Source organism: Vipera berus, assembly GCF_964194415.1.
Source record: "Vipera berus genome assembly, chromosome: 5".
Classification (NCBI taxonomy): domain Eukaryota; kingdom Metazoa; phylum Chordata; class Lepidosauria; order Squamata; family Viperidae; genus Vipera; species Vipera berus.
The window spans coordinates 60,024,576-60,038,823 of NC_138207.1; the positions used below are offsets into that span (position 1 = coordinate 60,024,576).

General features: G+C 44.4%; 1 protein-coding gene across 2 annotated transcripts in view; it reads left to right on the forward strand.

Moving 5' to 3' along the window:
• Positions 1–14,248, forward strand: part of WDR11 (WD repeat domain 11) — a 59,832-nt gene that overhangs the window by 40,193 nt on the left and 5,391 nt on the right. The window contains exons 23-28 of one of the 2 annotated variants that reach the window (XM_081329388.1): positions 905–1,082; positions 4,563–4,658; positions 4,792–4,957; positions 5,927–6,024; positions 6,367–6,512; positions 12,448–12,527. In XM_081329388.1, coding sequence (XP_081185514.1) covers positions 905–1,082; positions 4,563–4,658; positions 4,792–4,957; positions 5,927–6,024; positions 6,367–6,512; positions 12,448–12,527 — 764 coding nt within the window. The remainder of the gene's footprint in view (positions 1–904; positions 1,083–4,562; positions 4,659–4,791; positions 4,958–5,926; positions 6,025–6,366; positions 6,513–12,447; positions 12,528–14,248) is intronic. The other variant, XM_081329389.1, reaches the window with a different exon arrangement.

A 14,248-nucleotide genomic window follows, 5' to 3' on the forward strand; every position in this document is an offset into this window, starting at 1 on the left:
TAGTTAAATGGGGAACAGAGTTTAGAATAATGTGTTTTAAGTGTGATACTATTTCATAATAATGTACAACATTAGAAATAGTGTTTCCCAAGTTTCCAGATGTATGGATTTCTATTCTCAGAATTTCCCAGACAGCTTAGAGAACATTTTGGACAATATGCTGAGAATCTTGTAGATTGTAAGTTTACTGTCCAAATGAACCAAGGACAAAAAAAAGTCAGAAGTTTCGATTGATTTTATTTCTGCTTTAGAATCATTCAGAGTTTCATAATTTAAATATGGGCACAATGACAAACTGTCACTAGTGAGATCCTTCCTGATTTTTCTCTTTGACCTCCTAGAAGGAGGAAAGCAGACATGGACCTTTTTTCCCAGCTTTTGTTTCTTACAGCTTCCTTAACTCCATCTCTGCATGTTAAATACTCAGAGGTGATGGGAGTTGTAGCTTTAAGTTATTCCAGCTGTGGAATATACCATCAAGAGTTATATTTAGTTCTGAATCTTCCTGATTTCAGGAAAATAGTTTAGAGCAGGGGTGTCAAACTCGCCGTGTCACGTGACGTGTCACGATGTATCATGACTTTTTCCCCTTGCTGGAGCTGGGGTGGGCACGGCTACTACATGCCGCATCTGGCCCGTGGGCTGGCAATTTGACACCTCTGGTTTAGAGCATTCTCTTCAGGCAAGCCTTTTATATTATATCAATGATAGTTTTAGTATTTTTCCTGATTTTCATATTTTATTTTATTGTATTAAAATAATAGGTTCCTAAGAATAGAAAGTCTGTAAATAAATGTAAAAGAAATAAAATACATATGAGAGTGTATCCTGGTTTCACAGGATGTGTGAATGCACTCATTGACTTTAAATCTGAACCATTAATTTAGGTGTTTTTTTTCCTCAGGCTGTATGGGGATGAATCTGAACTACACTTTTGGACTGTTGCTGCCCATTATTTGCATACTTATTCCTGTAACAAATCATTAATCGTAAAGGCAGAAGATGTACTTGTTTCTCAAGAAAACTGGATCAGTCCGCTAGATATATGTTACGATATTCTCTGTGAAAATTCCTATTTCCAGGTATTGCTTGTTTTTTTTAAAATAGTGAGTCCATTCAAATCCACAAAATATTCTTTAACAGTTTCCACAAGCCTCTTCTCATTTCATTTGAAGCTTTCAGAGGTACAGACATCATGGTTATTATTTTTTAATTGAGTAGAACTCACATATTTGCATATATATTAATATTTGCTTATTGCAATTTATACAGTGCAGGATCCATTGAATTTACAGCAGTTCTGTCTGGAAGAAGTGGAGGCAATTTTATACTTATAATCACACTATCCTAAACCTGAGACTCAATTACACTTTTTATGCAAAATCATCGTCCTAATTAGTTTGGCTATGATGAATTTCAGAAGCTTATATAGAGCAGGGCTTTTCAACCGGTAGTACGCGTACCACCAGCGGTACGCGAGCCCCTGGCTGGTGGCACGCGAGCCCAGCCTAGCTAATTACAGTGGGGGAGGGAATGAGTCAAAACGGAGCCACACAGACCTGGAGATCAGCTGGAGCTGCAGAGCTTGCCTGAATCCTCAGGATCTGTGGCGACATGCTAATTGGAGCTTCCGGTGCACCCGGAAGAGAAGAGGAGGAGGGTGGGGAGAAAAAAAGGTATAAAAGGGGCAGACCCGGCCTGTTTTCAGAGGAACAGCGATTGGAGCAGTAAGGCAGGAAGGGTGAGTGAGCAAGTGGTATGTTTGGGGGTGGGGAAGGGCTATCGAGCGAATGGCTTTTGCCCAGCTCACTTAACAAGCAACCTATTTTCTGCAAGCAAGTGAGGCCTGTTGGACCTTTTTTTTTTTTTTGCCTATCGGCGTGGAAAGCGCTCATCTTGTTTGAGCTGGGCTTCCAAACAGCGGCCATACCATTTGCTGAAAAAAGGGCTGGGGTTCCGGCACCTTTTTTTCAATGGAGTTTGTGGAACTAAAAAAAAGTTCAATCAGACCTTCCACAACTTCTTGCGAGAAAAAAAAAAGATCTCACAAGGAGTTGGAAGGTCTGACTGAACTTTTTTTTCATCCCACAAACTCTTTGTTTCCCTGCAGCAGAAGAGAAACACGCCAGAGCTGGAAAGCAGGTTAGCAAAAAAAATGATTTGGGGAAGAGGGAGGGAGTATATCCTTTTTTTTTTACTCTTTCTATCCCAACATAACCTCTTCCATTCTTGTAACATGCTGTATCTCCATAGCATTCGCAAAATTATCTCCACAATGTTCCTTCTTTTGTGAATGCCACATTATCCTTTTTCCTCCCTCCCTTTTTTCATCTGTCACCAAATTTCCTTTCTGCCTCTCTGTTCTTTTCACCCTATTTTATTCCTCGTCAGTTCCTTTTCATACCTGTATTTGTACACAAATAACAACAGGTTGTTAACCATTTATGCAGGCTCAGACTTTATTGTCACAACGTGTGTGCATGCATGAGCAAGCACACATATGCTTTATTTTTATCTTGCATGGAAACATTTGTTGTTCCATCGGAGGTTCAGCAAGACACAGCACCATTTAAAAGGATTGATGGGTAACTGCCCTTACTGCACATATTTTTTTCAACATATTATAAAAACCATGTATTTTCAACAGTAACAAAAGAAAATGCCTGTATGTTTATGTGTGCTTTTGCATTCATCAGACACTGCTGTAGCTTTTGTAATTTTCACTTACTTCTTCCCATTCTCTTAAATACAATTAACATTTTTGACAACATGTATACATACCATGTCATTGGAATATGAAGCACAGTGCAATGCATTGTACACTTTATATGGATTCAGACAGGCCAAAGGAATAAATATCACACATGGCACACAACCTTCCTCCCTAGGCTACCTGGTCAAGACACACACACACACACACATACACACACACACAAGAGATATGTACATAACAGCTTGGTGTCGTCTGCAAATTTGATGAGTTCCCCATCTATCTCCTTGTCCAAATCGTTGATGAAGATGTCGAAGAGCCCTGGGCCCAGAACAGAGCCCTGGGGCACCCCACTACAAGAAAAGAAGTGCAGAAGGGAGAAGGAAGGGACAATGGGAGAGAGGGAGGGAAGGAAGGCACCCACCCCAGTCTCTGGTGGAAACCAGAGACCCATGGATCCCCCCCCACGGGCACCCCACAACCTGAGCGATGAGCTTGCCACGCCCCCCTCGGCCATTGACTTCGCTTGACCCTGGGGATGCTGCAACAGTCATAAGTGTGAAAAATGGTCATAAGTCACTTTTTTCAGTGCCGTTGTAACTTTGAACAGTCACTAAGTGAATTGTTGTAAGTCAAGGACTACCTGTACTTTATCATTTTTTTTCCTTTTTTTTGGTCAAGTTTTTGACACCTTGCTGGGTGACTGGTGGTACTCAGATATTGCCTTATCCTAAAAGTGGTACAATGGGTGAAAAGGTTGAAAAGCCCTGATATAGAGCTTTTCCATCGTGATTTCTGCTTACTAACATGTAAGAAGTAAACAGTTATTTAAGTTCCGTAACAAGCAGACATCTTCATTTTTCTTCATAGCAAAAGGAGGCAGCATAATTGGATTGTTAAGAAAAGCTTACTCTTAGAAGCATTTTTATCTGCTTGTACCCACAGCCATAATCCTGGACAAAGCCTTAGGGCCTTGTAATTGTTCATTTAATATTTCATTCATTCTTTCTCCTAGTTCCTTTTGTGCCTCTGTTACTATTTGCTTAATTCCGACACCAGGTTTGTTCCATTTGCTTCCCACTTTCTTTTAGCTTACTTTCTTTTCTTTAACTTTTGCATTTTAACTTTTCTCCAAAGCTTTTCGTACGTTTTGATGGCCACATTTTTTTACTTACATACATAAGTATCTCCCGATACTCCCATGTAACACCTCTACTCCGCGAGCTGCATTGGCTCCCGGTTGCCCTCCGGGTGAGATTCAAGGTGCTGGTGATGACCTATAAAGCCCTACATGGCTTGGGTCCGGGATATCTGAGGGAACACCTGCTGCCAGCATCAACTTCCCTTCGTCCAGTGCGCTCCCAGAGGGAGGGTCTTCTCAGGGTGCCACCGGTAAGAGATTGCCGGCGGGTGACACCCAGGGATAGGGCCTTCTCAGTGGGAGCGCCTGCCCTCTGGAACCAGCTGCCGGTGGAGCTGAGAACTGCCCCCGACCTCCGTTCATTCCGCCGGGACCTGAAGACCTGGCTCTTCGAGCTCTCTGGCCCAGGCTGAGAATTTTAATTTAGTTTTAATTTTAATTTTAATGGGTTTTACTTATTCAGGGACGAATATAATTTTTTAAATTTGTTTTTAACTTTTGTATTTTTGTTTTTAATCACCCTGTAAACCGCCCTGAGTCCTTCGGGAAAGGGCGGTATATAAATGTAATAAAATAAATAAATAAATAAAATAAGTAAGGTACTGAAGCATCAGGGTAAATTGATGCAGCTTCTGTTCTATGCCTCAATGTCAATTTACTGTTGATTTTATCCTTTATCAAAAAAATGTAATTTTTCTATGATTCCTGCAGAAATTCCAGCTTGAAAGAGTCAACATTCAAGAAGTTAAAAGATCAAATTATGATCACACAAGGAAATGCACAGATCAACTCTTACTTTTGGGCCAGGTTTGTGTTGCCAGTTTCGTGTTGATTTAATTTTCTTTGATACATGTGTTTTATTAGAAACGTAGGAGAAAATTAAGTGGTATTGGTGATATAAATTATTACATTCTGACAGTTACCTTTGTCCTCTTTCCAGACTGACAGAGCTGTGCAGTTGCTTTTGGAAACCAATGCCGAGAACCCTTATTATTATTGTGATTCACTTAAGGCATGTCTTGTCACCACAGTTACTTCCTCCGGCCCTTCTCAAAGTACTATTAAATTGGTAGCAACAAACATGATTGCAAATGGAAAGCTGGCAGGTATAATTTCCATTCTCCTTATTGAGTTCACATAAGAATGCTTCAAACATTTGAGCATACAGCTATTAAAATAAATGCAGCATGTTATTATTTAGCTAAGAGGGAAATGCTAGACCTCACATTGTCCTTTTAAAGTACAAGTGGCAAAAAAAGGGACACGTGCATTACATTTCATTACATTACCTATATGGCTTTATGTATATAGGAACAATTGTACATTATCAATTCTCTCTTTATATTTAGTTAAATTTAGTCTAATAATGTGTGGTGGAGTCCTGTTTTCTCCTTCCTCAGATAAAGATTGATACACATTTTTTTTTAATCCCATTTATATCCCGCTCTTCTCCGAAGACTCAGGGCGGCTTACAATCTAAGAAGCACAAATCAATGTGCTTAGCAATAGCCTTCATTCTATGTATATGCCTGCTTATTAGGGCTTTCAGCCCCCCCCCCAAGCGGCATTTTTACAAAGTCAGCTTATTGCCCCCAACGATCTGGGTCCTCATTTTACCTACCTCGGAAGGATGGAAGGCTGAGTCAACCTTGAGCCTGGTGGGACTCGAACCTGCACTAATTGCAGGCAGCTGGTGTTACTTAAGGAGGCATTAGCCCACTGCTCCACCAAGGCTCTTATTTATACAGGTCTTTGTTTTATTAGTGCATTAAAAAGAATGGACGTGAAATAGAGGCAAATACTGTCAACAGTCAAATACTGTGACTAAATGAATTCTGCTTTGAAATTTTTATATATCACTTTGGGGGTTTTTTGTCATGTGTTTGAAGACCAAAATAGTATTAAATGGTTGTGAATACACTAAAATTGAATCAGAAGGTTATAAATTAGCTGTTTATACTTTATGCTCTATAAAAGCAGTATTCTATCATTTTTAACTGGAAAAGATGTGATAATCTTTTTTTTTAATTTGAACTGTGACTCATTAAGATTCGGTATTTCCCCCCCTCCCCCAGAGGGTGTCCAGTTACTGTGTTTAATAGATAAAGCTGCTGATGCCTGTCGTTACTTACAAACCTATGGTGAATGGAACCGAGCAGCGTGGCTTGCAAAGGTAGGATGTTTATCAATGTTTTTCTTATCCTATATGCTTTGCTTCTTTTTAAGAAATAGTGACATGTATAATAACTAATTAAAAAGCTGAGAAAAATAGTAGCTGGTGTACTCATGGGAAGTGTTTACAAATAGCCATAAACCATGAATAAGCAAGAATGCTGGTGGATATTTATCAGTGTTATTTTCCAAAGCAATTCAGACTGTTTCTCATTATTCTCTAAATAATGAGAAACTAATTTAAAGCAAGTGATATAAATTAAGATTTGTTACATTTATGTGCCTTACTGGCACACGTGACTTGGCTTCTAGAATGGATTCAGATATTTTGAATCTTTTATAGGTTCGCCTTACTGCAGAAGAATGTGCTGATGTTTTGAAGCGTTGGGTGGATCACCTTTGTTCCCCACAAGTCAATCAGAAATCCAAGGCAATCCTTGTTCTACTTTCCCTGGGTTGTTTCATGAGAGTGGCTGAGATGTTACATAGGTCAGTACATATATTCTGTTTACTTAAAAACATGAGCCACTTCTCTGTGTCCTTTGCATTTTTTAAAAAAAAAAACATTAAAAAAATACAATATCAACTAGATAGAACCTCTTGAAAGTCAAAGCAGAAGTCATTTAAAAGGTCAGTCTGAATAAAGATGCCTGTTTGTTAATTCAAATATGTATGTTTTCAGAGAAAAAGTATATTCTATAAAGAATCTGATTTAGGATGCCCAACTATCTGTGAAGTAGTCTCAGTGAATTCATTGTATGAGTATGACATTAAGTGTTTGGTTACAGTATCAAAAGTGAAACCTAGTTTATGTTGCTATACAACAAAAATAATTGTTACATCATTAAGTAAGTGGAATGAGTCTCTAGTATTGCCTTTTTCAAGTTTTATTCTGACTGAAAGTCTAGTGCAGAAATATATAAAGAAAAATGTAAATGTAAATAAAAATTCCTTACTAGGAACTCTGTTTTTATAGAGGCTTGTAGTATACTTTCCAGGTGACAGTTATTTTTCTGTAAAGAATTTACATAAATATATACAAGTTGAAAAAGCCTGAAAATGAAATCAAATGACATAAAATTTATTTATTTATTTTATTTATTTATTAGTTTTTATAAACCGCCCTTCTCCCGAGGGACTCGGGGCGGTGTACAGAGGAAGGAAGGTATACAGATGAACAATAAAAATAATAAAAAACAATAGTGAAAACAAACTGGGTCCCCAATTAACGCTATCATGCCAGGCCGGACTGCTGGAACAAGAAAGTTTTTAAGTCGCGTCGGAAGGTACGGAGGTCGGGGGCCATCCGGATTTCGGTTGGTAAGCTGTTCCAGAGGGCTGGCGCACCCACTGAGAATGCCCTCCCCCTGGGGGCCACCAGCCGACATTCCTTGAGCGGTGGCACCCTGAGGAGGCCCTCTCTGTGGGAGCGCACAGGACGGTGGGGTGCTGACATTGGCAGAAGGTGCTCCCGTAGGTAGTCCGGACCCATGCCATGTAGGGCTTTGTATGTCATTGTTAGCACCTTGAACTTCACACGGAAGGCAACCGGAAGCCAGTGCAGCGCACAGAGGAGAGGTGTGATATGGGAGTATCGGGAGGCTCCCAAGAGTGTCCGTGCCGCTGCACTTTGCACCAGTTGAAGCTTCCGAGTGGATCTCAAGGGCAGCCCCATGTAGAGAGCGTTACAATAGTCTAGGCGAGAGGTCACAAGGGCATGGGTGACTGTACGTAAGGAATCCAGGTCCAGATAAGGCCGTAGTTGGCGAACTAGTCGAACCCGGGAGAAGGCCCCCTTGGTCACAGCTCCTATGTGGTCTTCTAGGGAGAGCTGCGAGTCTAGGAGGACACCCAGGTTGCGGGCCCTATCAACAGGGGGTAGTAACTTGTCCCCGATGTTAAGCAATGGGACGTTCTGAATATCCTGGCTTGCCGGAACGTACAGCCATTCAGTCTTGTCCGGGTTCAGTTGAAGCCTGTTCCTCCCCATCCATTCCCGGACCGCTTTCAGGCAGCGGGACATCATGTCTAGGGCATCACTGATATTGTTTGGAGTTGAGATAAAAAGCTGGGTGTCATCAGCATACTGATGGTACCCTACTCCAAAACTGCGAATGATCTCACCCAGCGGTTTCATGTAGATGTTGAACAGGAGAGGCGAGAGGATCGACCCCTGAGGGACTCCGCAAGCGAGAGGCCTCGGGGTCGACCTCTGTCCCCCTGTCAGCACCGACTGCGAGCGACCCTGGAGAAAGGAGGAGAACCAACGCAGAACCGTGCCTCCCACTCCCAGTCCCCTGAGGCGTCGCAGCAAGATACCATGGTCGATGGTATCGAAAGCCGCCGAGAGGTCTAATAAGACTAGGACAGAGGAATGGCCCCTGTCCCGGGCTCTCCAGAGATCATTCATCAGAGCGACCAATGCCGTCTCCGTGCTGTAGCCCGGCCTGAAACCCGATTGGTACGGGTCTAGATAAACCGCTTCATCCAGGATCTGAGGAAGTTGGTGCGCCACCACGCTCTCAACAACCTTCGCAAGGAAGCGAAGATTGGAGACTGGACGAAAGTTATTCAAAGAGGATGGGTCCAAGGTGGGCTTCTTGAGGAGAGGTCTCACCACCGCCTCCTTCAAGGCGGTGGGGAAGTGACCCTCCTCACTCAGAGAAGCAGAGATGACCGCTAGGAACCAGCCTCGTGTCCCCTCTCGAGCTGCATAGGCCAGCCAGGAAGGGCACGGGTCCAGTAAGCATGTGGAGGAGCTCAACCTTCTCATAATCCTGTCCACTTCCTTAGGAGTTACAGGATCAAATTCTTCCCAGATGACGTCGACAAGACTGTCCATGTCTTGTTCTTCCATCTCAGCCCAGTTGGAGTCCAGGCCAGTTCGAATCCGAGCAATTTTATCCAGCAGATATTGACCGAATTCCTCGGCTCGACCCTGCAAGGGTTCCTCCCTCACCTCTTGGTTTAATAGGGAGCGAGTCACCCTGAACAAGGCAGCCGGGCGATTATCTGCGGACGCGATGAGGGTGGAAAAATAGTTGGATTTTGCCACCCTTATCGCAGCGAGATAAGACCTGGTGAGGATTCTTAGTCGCAATCGGTCGGATTCGGATCGACTGGATCTCCAACGGCTCTCTAGGCCCCGTCTCCGACGCTTCATCTCCCGGAGCTCCTCGGTGAACCATGGGGCTCGCTGGGATCTGCGCCGGGTCAGAGGCCGCAAGGGTACAACTCGGTCCAGAGCCTCCGTGGCTGCCTTTTCCCAGGCTTCCACTAAGGCATCCGCCGAGCTGTGAGCAGGGAGTGCATGCGTGTCCCTAAGCGCTGCCTGGAACTTATCAGGGTCCATTAGGCGCCTAGGGCGGTACCATCTGACTGGCACCGTGCACCCACGGTGGGGGGTGGCAAGGGGGAAGTCTAGCCGCAGGAGGTGGTGATCGGTCCATGACAGGGGTGTAACAGTTGTGGTACCCCCACCGATATCATCACGCCACCGTCCAGACAAGAACACCAAGTCTGGGGTGTGGCCTCTCTCATGAGTCGGTCCAGAAATTATTTGCGACAGGTCCATGGCCGCCATGGAAGCCATGAACTCCCGAGCCAGTTCGGACGATCCTCCCAGGGACGGTAGATTAAAGTCGCCCAAGACCATGAGTCTTGGGAATTCAACCACCAACCCTGAGAGGGCATCGAGTAGCTCGGGCAGGGCCGCCGCTGCACGATTAGGTGGTAGGTACGCCAGCAGCAGGCCCAACTGCGCCCCTGGGCCGTATCTCAGTAGGAGAGACTCACATCCGACCATCTGAGGGACGGTGGTCTCTCGCGGGCTAAGGGATTCCCTGATGATAACTGCCACTCCCCCGCCCCTCCCATGAGCCCGAGGCTGGTGCAGCACCTGGAAACCTGGCGGGCAAAGGTCAACCAGAGGAACACCACCCTCTGGGCCCAGCCAGGTTTCCGTGATGCAAGCCAGGTCCGCATGCTCGCTCTCCACTAGGTCACGAACAAGGTGAGCCTTGTTAGCAACGGACCTGGCATTTAGGTAGACCAGCCTGAGCTTAGGAGGCTGCACATCTTCGCTCCCGGGTCCTCGGGGGAAGTACAGAGGGTCGGAGCGTCTCACCGCTTGTACAGAGCGGAGATGACCCTCCCGGTGTCGATACGGCCCTCTGCTTGTGCACCTTCTGCCGTTCCCCACCATCCTGGGAATTGGTTGTTCGTCAGCTCGCCACTGGGCTTTGTCGGCGACTGGCCCACGTTCCTCACCTTCGTGAACGGTCGTAGGCCCGGCCTGCGCTATGGTAGTTGGAAGGCCCCCCTTCACCGAACAACCATAGTCTTTTCCCGCCCCCCTCCCTAACCCGACAAAGAACTTAACTAGGAACTTAACCAGGGGCCTCTTGTTGGACTTATGCTGGAGGCCCCTGACCCTGCCCGGCCATCTCTCAGAGGCCCAATGGTCTGGCCCGTCATCGAGATTGGATGTAGTATAGGTGGGTCGCACCCAGGAGAGGGGGGAACCCCTGAGGGCGTGTAGGTCTGTGCTGGAATATTGGAGTAGCATAGAGTTACAAGGGTTTTTGGGAAGGCAGCCCCCTGGATGGAGAATTGGCAGGAGGGTCGAGTCGGGTGGGTGGGTATCTGACCGTCACCCAGCCACTGCCACTTGGCTGGGTGAACCCCAGAAGCAGGCCACTCCCCATCCTCTCACGATGGGTTGTGACTCTGTTTCCGGGGGTGGTCCAGAACCCACTCTGGGTGAAGCATACCCCATAGAGCTCTCACCTCTATGGGGCTGCAGGTGTAAGGTCAAGCCACTCTGCCACCGTGGCTTGCACCCAGGCCCATCATGTCCTGTGGGGAGAGGGTGGGCAGGGAGGTTGAGAGTTGGTAGAGGCAAGGTGATGACGGCTTCGGTGGTCCAGTCGCCGCTGTCTCCACTGATCAGCTGGATCGTGGCGTCTTTTTGGTTGAGGATCGGCACGGAGACACCGTCGGCTCCCAGGGTGCGGGCCGGAGAGGCCATGCCGCGTCTATTAATGCTACCGTCGAAGGTTCGTGGTAAAAAGTGGTCGACCGGGGCCGCAGCTCCATAGGCCCCTGTTGGTTGGGGACCGTCCAGAGCTCGGCCTCCCAGAGGTACGGAGTCCCATGTCGCTGCCTCCGTTCCACGCGCCTCGAAGAAGGCGGACCATGCCGCGTCCCAGGAGCTCGGGGATGCTGTTGTCGATGTTGCCGCCGTCGCCATCATCGTCGATGGTGTCTTCACTGATCAGCTGGCCTGCGGCTCGATCGGGGGCCGGAGAAGCTGTCACCGACGCCTTTGCCCTCGCTGCCGCCGTTTCCGCCATACAGCTGATCCGCGCCGATTCAGCTGCACAGCTGATCTGCGGTGAATTGTTAGGGCCGATTCCCAGCTGATCTGCGGCGATTTGTTAAGGGCCGCTTCCTCCGCGCAGCTGATCCGCGGCAATATGTTCAAGATCGATTCCGCCGCACAGCTGATCTGCGGCGAATTGTTAATGGCCGATTCCGCCGCACAGCTGATCCGCGGCGATACGTTCAAGGGCCGATTCCACTGCACAGCTGATCGGCGCTTTGTTCAGGGGCCGATTCCGCCGCACAGCTGATCGGCGCTTTGTTCAGGGGGCCGATTCCGCCGCACAGCTGATCTGCGGCGATCTGTTCAAGGGCCGATTCCGCCGCACAGCTGATTGGCGCTTTGTTCAGGGGCCGATTCCGCCGCACAGCTGATCTGCGGCGATCTGTTCAAGGGCCAATTCCGCCGCACAGCTGATCGGCGCTTTGTTCAGGGGGCCGATTCCGCCGCACAGCTGATCTGCGGCAATTTGTTCAGGGGCCGGTTCCGCTGCGGCGATTCTTCAAGGGCAGGCCGAGGGGACGCTGGTACCCACTCACAACGGCCGCCAACGGCCCAGGGGGCGGGCCGGAGATGGCCCGGCGCCCCTACAGCTGGTCTGGGGGGGCAGCGGGCGGCACATTGCCCAACTCAATAGCCCAAGTCTCTGACCCCACCACAGGGGTCCAGAGACATCCCTGGGGGCTCCTGGGGGGGCGCCTTACCGTTGGGGGCTTACGGAGCTCTCCCCAGCACGTCCGCCATCTTTGGAGCCGGGGGAAAAAAAAATGGAAGAGATCCAACTTTTGTGTCTCTCACCATACATTTTTCCAAGTAAATACGTAATATATTCAAGTAGTAATATATTGGCTTTTATGAATAGAAACACATATATTTTATTGATTCTTATTTAGATTTTTGTGACTGAACTTGTGATTTTGCATCAAAGGTACCATTGTGTCTGTTGTATATATCTGAAAAAAGTCTTTCTGCATAGTGAAAAAAAATTGTATAACAAAATTTTTGTGTTATTCCACAATAATTTATTCTTGTTTTCAATAGCATGAGGCATTTTGATCGAGCTGCACTGTTTATTGAGGCCTGTCTTAATTATGGCACTATTGAAGTTAATGAAGATGCAAATATCCTTTTTTTAAATTATGCATAAATTCAAGCATTGAAATGTACCAATAGTGGCATTCTTTATTAGGTGTTGTGCCTGTAAAGTTTTTTTATTTTTATTTTTTTAAAATATATTTTATTGATTTTTTTAATATAAATATCTTGATATTTGGTAAACAGCATGTTGTCTGGATTTAACGGTTAATTTCTGTATTCCAAAATCCACATAATAACTTTTCTTGCTTTTCTCTTCTTTCAATAATATTCTCTTTGCAACCTAAATTAATACAATTCTTATTAATTTGATAGGTAACAATTAAATATAAAGATTTTTCTGAAATTTCTACCAATCATAATCTCATCAATATCATGCTTCTTTTCTATCTGGTCATCTTGGTTGCCTTGTCACAAATCCTGTTTACACTTCTTATTTAAATTTATTTTCCCTGCAATGTTCAAAACATTTCTACTGGTTAAAATTTTCCCAAAACTAATTACCTTAAAGTATTTAAATCTATTTTCATATCTTAAAAAAATAAGTAAGAAAAAGACACAAATGAAAGACATAGAAAAAGAAAAGAGGTGAGAGAGAGAAAGAAAAAAAAGAGAAGAAAGGAGAAGAAAAAAAGAAAACAATACACTATTTAAAATATGTATCCCTCTTGAACTAGTATACACTTATTTCCAAATTCTTTCTATTCTTTTTACCTATAATTAAACCTATGTTTAATCTTTAAATGTTCCATTTAATAAATCCAATCATCTAATCTTTTAACTCTATTCAAAACATTTTTTCCCATTTTTAGTTATCCATTTGAATTTTCCTAAAATCAATTACATTTAAATATGTAAAACATCCTTTATGTTAATCCCACACATTTTTATAGTTCTCATATCGGGGGGGGGGGGAAAGATACTATCTTACTTAGAGAGTTCATCAATTTCTTCAGCCATATTCAAACAAGTGTTTAATTTTAAAATATTCCCTCTGATACACCCCATCATCTAATTCCTCAATTCTCACTTTATCCCAGCATCTCTCCCATTCAATATATTCTGTTGCATCAAAGAGTCTTTCCATAATCTTGTAAATGTTGTTGTGGATATAGTAGGCAAATCAAACATCATGTCTTTGTAAAAAGATTTTGCCCCTTCATCTTCATTGAAGATTTCTCTCATCATCCCTTGTCTCCCCATTTCTTGTGGTACTCCCAATGGCTCAGCAATCCATTTTGTCAAAACCTTTTCCTTATCCTCAAATTTACTTTGTGATCTTAGAGTTATCTTTTCAATGTTCAATGTTTCTTAAGTCCTTCTCCGCTTGAGTTTCCACTAGCTTATATTCAGTTGTCTGCTTTACATGATCTCTCCCTTTTTTGTTTTCTGATTATTTGATTGTTGTTATATTAAATTGAGAATGCATTCATTTAAATTTTCAGATTCATTTTTAATTTCCTCATTGTTTGACGTTAATGTCATTTGCATTTATTGTAATAGCACGAACATTTCCTCCTGGTAAGTATTTTTTTTTTGTATGTTCTTTCTGCAGATCTCTGATGTTACATAATGACCGAAAGGCCTTTCTCTGCCAATCACTTTAAAGTCGCAATTTAAAAAGTATTTATAATCCAGGAAGGTCAATCTTTTCTAAGTTTTGTAGTTCTCACTTTGTAGATAGTCTACATTGTCTACAAGGTCACGACAACTGGCTTCTCTAATTTGCCTCTTCCGTTTAGAGGAG